Genomic DNA, 6,000 nt, shown 5'->3' with positions numbered 1-6,000 from the left:
ACATAAAGAGAAAATGTTAATCGGGTGAAAGACACAAGAGTACTAACTTGGTTAGTCTAGTCTATTATCCAGCCAAAATGCCCACTTTTAAACTGAATTTCCTACTTGGTGTTGCTTCCCAAGCAATCATGGCCCTACATTATTTGTAGGTTTATTTATCGAGAGAAAACCCAAGTTGATTAAACGTTTGTGTAAAAAAATGAAACAAAATATTTCCTAATACTGCCTTCCTTCCAATTTCATAGTCATGCTACTAATTATCTCTTCCCATACTCAAATTGTATATCACTTCTACTCACTCTTCTACAAGTTAGACATATTAATGGCGATCAGTATGATCCGAACATTTTTATCATGCAGCTATGATTTAAGTAAGACTAGCTTTGTACATCTCACCATTTCATGTACTAACAACCCCTTTCTAAAACATTCTAGTACCCAGTCTGCTTAACTATGTTTGGATTTTACATACTCAACTGTTCTTACAGATTATCTGTCATCCAGAAGTGTGTGGATGACAAAATCTGCTTTAAATAATATTTCATCTAAACAGTTCTTGCAAAACTGCAAGTAAGTTTATAGATTACAGTGGAAATTTCATGGAGAAAAAAAAAATAGAAACACACAAAAACAACAAACATATGATATGTTGCAGCCAATGTGTGCTAGATGTTGCAATGGTCAGGAACATTTAGTTTAAAACCTATGTGTTTATATTCCTTTATCCAACCTTAATTGATTATGTGACTTGGTGAAATTAAAGGATTCTAGAGTCGCCAAACCACCACCTAGCAGTGTATATCAGGCTGCACCAGTTTTGCAAACGGTTATACCGACTAACAGACATCTGCAAGGTAGCCAACGGTACAAGAGGCACAGATTTGAGTGACAATAATTAATCCAAGATTGATAATAACTTTTATACTAAATGGCTATGGTCATTACAACTACATTGCAATGTAGCATAATATATATATATATTTGTTTTTATTTATTTTGTTACAACATATCAAAAGTTATGTCCTGATAATTACCCTTTTAATGCTACACTTACATTTGGATCTGGTTTCTGCAGCTGGCTGAAATGTGGTAATGTTTACGTTAAATCTACCAATTGTACTAGCCAAACGGGTAATAAATGGAATGCATTATACCCCAATGTCACCATGTCACCTTTGCACGACAGGTGCACCTTAACACAGGGCAAAAATAATTTCCTTGCCAACATTAGTGTTTTGTTTGTTTTATAATAACTTTCAAATAAGATCCTGTCGCCGAGTAATCTGCATTATACCACAAGAAATGCTTAGTCAGCAACACATTATTTGCAACAAAATTATTTCAATTTCCGGGATGGTCCCCAAATTCTTGCAGTGCAATGTATCATTGCCCAATCAATCAGGTAGCTTAAAAAAGCCCTTTGTAACTCTCCTTATATACATACTGTAGCATGCAAGAGCTATATACATCCATTTAAATGTTATGTATAAGACAGTTGGGTGGTAGAGGAAGCTTCAAACCTTAGACCTCCATCTTGGCTACTCTCCCACACAATTATTTAGGAAGGATTACATTTAAGTGAGTTAAGGCAATAACCATGGGCCAATTTAAAAAATTAACATTCTTGGGTCAGTGAGTAATGAAATAGAGGAGCACCTCTAAATTAAGACCATTTTACTCCTAATAATTATGAATTTTAAGTTACAGTAAGTTACATTTTGTCAGGGATAAAAGAAAACCGTTTATTAAAAAAATAAAATAAAAAAAAATCATAAAACACTTTACTATAAAGCAAGGAAACATTTTAATTACACCCAAATTTAAAGTAGAAGATATGTGGGTATTGTTATGATTACAAACATAATTGCAGTCTTCCTTTCTGAAAATGTATTATTTACATTAGTGATGGTGTCCAGTAAGGAGGGGAGATCAGTCCAAAGGCTGTGGGTCTGCAATTGGCATAGTGTGAAGGACTTCATCCAGAAGCTGGAGAGCACGATGCAAGTGAATTTCAATCCAACAGGGAGTCTCCTTAATACTCTGTCTGGGGTAATCAGGGCCCCATCCCTTAACAAAACTCATACGCAAGATGCACAGCCTGCGGAGATCATCTACGCCAATTCCTGCAGCGGCTGAAAGACCTAAACAGACAAACAATATGTTAAGTAGGCAGGTTAGGTAATACTTTTAAGAACAAGGATAAGGCAAACAAAGCCACTTTTTGTATATTAATATTACAGAAACGTGGCAACATTAATGCATATTAACCAGGTCGATCTTGAGCTTTAAAAAGACATGCATCCCTCTGAGGCAACTGTTATAGGTAAAAGGACACCTTGCGCCCTTATGATGGCATTGTTGAGGGCAGAGCAGCCTTTTAATAATAACAATTATAATAATAAAAGGCAAAATAAAATCTTTAATTTCTTGAAGTGATAAAATGATAGAACACCATTGTCATAAACTTTAAAAAAATAAATATATGACAAAAATGTTCCTTTCAGAACAAATTAATTTACCCTGTACAGATACTTATGTTAGTGGATGATAAATTCACTACTCACTAATGGCTGGGGCAATTCCGCCAACAGATCCTGGCCCTGGTATATTCCCGGCTACTGCAGCTGCTTGTGCGGCGGCTGCTGCCTGTGCTGTTGCTGCCTGCTGCTGCATCTGTCGATGGCACTGACGTAAATCAAACACCTAGAGCAAAAAAGAGACAAAGAGAATTTTAGTCTACATACTGCCTGGAAATGTCCTTTAATACAAGTCTGCTGACACTAGATTAATGTGCTTGTTTTTTTAAATCTTTCTGTCATATATTATATATATATATATATATATATATATATATATATATATATATATATATATATATATATTATATAAAATAATATATGTGTGTGTTTGATGAGCTGGTCTCGGTGCAGTGTCCCTGCCGTTTTGCTCATGCAATCTAAAACATTGGAATTTGGAAGAAATGCCAATGTTTACACTGTGAGGCTAAACACACTTCCCATGGCTGTCACTCCAATAGCCACTAGATGGTGCTTTTGCCTCCAAAACAAGACAAACTCAGTTCTTGACGTTAAACAATCTTAGTAGAATGCTGACAGCGCCAATGTGAGCGTGGCTGCGTTTTACCAAGAAGTTTCTGAATTGGCGGACTGTGGCAATTGCTGCTCTATAAAGCATTTGACTGGACAAATTGGTCATCAAGCGGTGGCAGATTGGGCTGCAGTGAAGAGGCTGTATTTGCATTGGAATACAGGTGAGAAAAGGGTTAATTCATTCTTTTTTTTAATATACATATGTACTAAAAAGGGGGGCCAGAAATATTAACCCCTTAAGGACCAAACTTCTGGAATAAAAAGGAATCATGACATGTCACACATGTCATGTGTCCTTAAGGGGTTAAAGAACCCTCTATTTGGGCCAAAATAAAAAAAAAAATGTTTTGGGAGACTATGGTATACATGTAAGTAAAACATTTGACAATAAAGCCACGTTAGTAGGATATGTATTCTCATATCCATTTAATAAAATGTCTGTAAAAGCTTGTTTGAGCAGAATATACACTTCATTACCTTTATATAAGCACTTGGATAGATCTTGTGCACAGCATCCCCAGGAGCACGGCCTGCTTCCCTATCCAAGTAGTAACTCTGAACAAACACAGCATGGTCACTGAGGCATCGAACCCAGACATCTCCTTCACCCTTACACTCCAGCTGAACACCTTTTCCTATGTGTAACCTGCAATGCAATAAGAATTTTAAAATACATTAAAAAAAAACATTTAATTGCTCTAAGCACACACGACTCACAAAAGTAGAAGTAGGCACTACTTCCTACCATGACAACAAGTGCATTCAGTGTGCAATCAATCATATATTATTTAGAATACCAGTCATCAATGTGCACAAATGGGCAAGTAATCACCAGCAGTAAAAAAAAAAATTATTTCACACAAGGGTGTAAAAAGATGGAACCATCCCATGAATAAAATGCTTACTAATAGAAATAATTAGCTGTTTATCCAATGTATATTATATTACTTTTGTGCAACAATAAAGGTCAAACATATAAAAAAAAATAAAAAAAATTCAGATACATCTATATAAGAGTGGAGGTATCCTTTTTTAGAAAGTTGCTGTTATTGCCCATAATTTTGTGTGCCTAGCTAATGCTACAAATCAGGTATCTTTGCCAACTTTAGCGAAGTGAACATTTGTCTGCATGTAAAGAAGTTTGTGGGGCTAGTTCACATGCACGGCAATCTTAATGCTGATCAGCTCCACACAGAGATATATCGGTTTAACCCCTTAAGGACCAAACTTCTGGAATAAAAGGGAATCATGACCTGTCACAAATATCATGTGCCCTTAAGGGGTTAATAAATATGTATGGGGAGTGTTTAATGTCTTCATCTTGAGTGTGAAGACGACAAACATTGGTCCTGAAGACTACAGAAGAACAAAAGAAAGGGTCTTAAGTGGCTGAGTGACAGCCACTAGAGATTCCTCTACAGAGCAATGTAAACACTGCCTTTTACAGTAAATATAGAGTTTGTCCCTGCAGTCTCCACAATGTAGTATTTTCCCCTTTCCCCCAAAAAACAGACCTGTATTCCATAGAAATGGCAAACCATAGGCCTCGGATTCTGAATCACATGCAGCAAAAGGGTAGGCCAGAAATGACAGTGGAGCCCTAGAGGAAGCTGAAGAGCCGGGGGAGAGAGGTACATTTGAACTCTCTGAGCGCTCACAGGAACATGTTGTATAGGGCACTTCTGTTAGCTCAGTGCAGCCAGCAGAAAGAGGAAGAAAATCTCACTGGCCGTCAATGGGGACTTTTGCATTAGCAGGCTATTCTCCTGCTACTATACTTTAGCTATCCAAGTATTATTTGAAACTTGGATTCCCTTACCACAGTCCAAACTTACCAGATTCACTCATGTTATCTGCCTAGTGCTGACCTATGTTACGCAAACCTCAGCTCCACTCCAAAACTGAATGGGGCAGCTTGGAGAGGCATAGGTGAAACACGTCTCGGTTACCATCTTAAAGGGACACCATAGACCGTTTCATCTTATTGAACTAGTGTCCAAGCCCACTGACCCTGCCTTCCATTACACATCTGGATTCCTTACACAATACACCTCTGGGCCCCATAGTTCAGAAAGGGTTTATAAACCCTTACTGTATTCAGCCGATTACAGTGCCGTTCTCACTTGGAGCTGGATCGGTGCTCCAGCTCCTCTGCCGGGAGGGAGCTAAATCATGAGCGCATTAGGCCCTTTCCATAGGAAAACAAACAGATGCTAAATGTCCTCACCCAGAGCCGGAGGACGCCCAGCGTTATTTAACCGACCAAAAGTCAACAAGAAAACAGGGAGCGCCTCTAGTGACTGTCTGATGGAGGCAGTTTTAGTCCTGCAATATAATTACTGCGGTTTATCTGGAACGACAATGATTTACACTGCAGGACTAAGGGGGCTCTGGGACCTTGCCCCCAAACCACGTTTTAATGCTAAACAACACAGCAGCCCATCCTCTCTGTAAGGCTTGGTCCAATGATTAAGCATTATCTTGAGCCCTTTAAAGCCAATTTGAATGGAAGAGTGTGCTTAAGGAACTCTGTATCATCAATATTTTTCTACAGATTGTATTTTTTCCTGCAAAAAAAAATTTTACAGCATGCATATTATGCAAGGAATATAGTTTCCTTAAGGCAGGAATATTTGAAACTTTAATATGCATGGAAATTGTCCTAATGAATGACAAGTTTGTAACAAAGACATATAAGCTAGCTATGATACTAATTGACCCTCCACTAAGCTATAAAAAGCTATAAAAAATTTTTTTTAAATATCCTCTCGTTCTAACTTTACAGAAAGTGTCTGTGTGAGTCCGAAAACATCTGTCTCAATGCAGTTTGACACTTTTGCTCTAGGATTTCATGAGGGTGATTTTAGGTATTCATCACACCTTTCTTTAG

General features: G+C 37.6%; 1 protein-coding gene across 2 annotated transcripts in view; it reads right to left on the bottom strand.

Annotated features, from left to right (window-relative positions):
* Window positions 1–517: 517 nt before the first annotated feature.
* SMAD4 (SMAD family member 4) overlaps window positions 518–6,000 on the bottom strand; it is a 33,481-nt gene continuing 27,998 nt past the window's right edge. For both annotated transcript variants that reach the window (XM_063453894.1, XM_063453895.1), the window contains exons 10-12: window positions 3,588–3,756; window positions 2,565–2,703; window positions 518–2,141 (exon numbers count right to left, since the gene is read on the bottom strand). In XM_063453894.1, coding sequence (XP_063309964.1) covers window positions 1,930–2,141; window positions 2,565–2,703; window positions 3,588–3,756 — 520 coding nt within the window. In that variant the 3' untranslated portion in view covers window positions 518–1,929. The remainder of the gene's footprint in view (window positions 2,142–2,564; window positions 2,704–3,587; window positions 3,757–6,000) is intronic.

Source organism: Pelobates fuscus, chromosome 5 (assembly GCF_036172605.1).
Source record: "Pelobates fuscus isolate aPelFus1 chromosome 5, aPelFus1.pri, whole genome shotgun sequence".
Taxonomy (NCBI): Eukaryota; Metazoa; Chordata; class Amphibia; order Anura; family Pelobatidae; genus Pelobates; species Pelobates fuscus.
The sequence above is the reverse complement of the archived record's forward strand: the minus strand, read 5'-3'. Positions and strand labels throughout refer to the sequence as shown.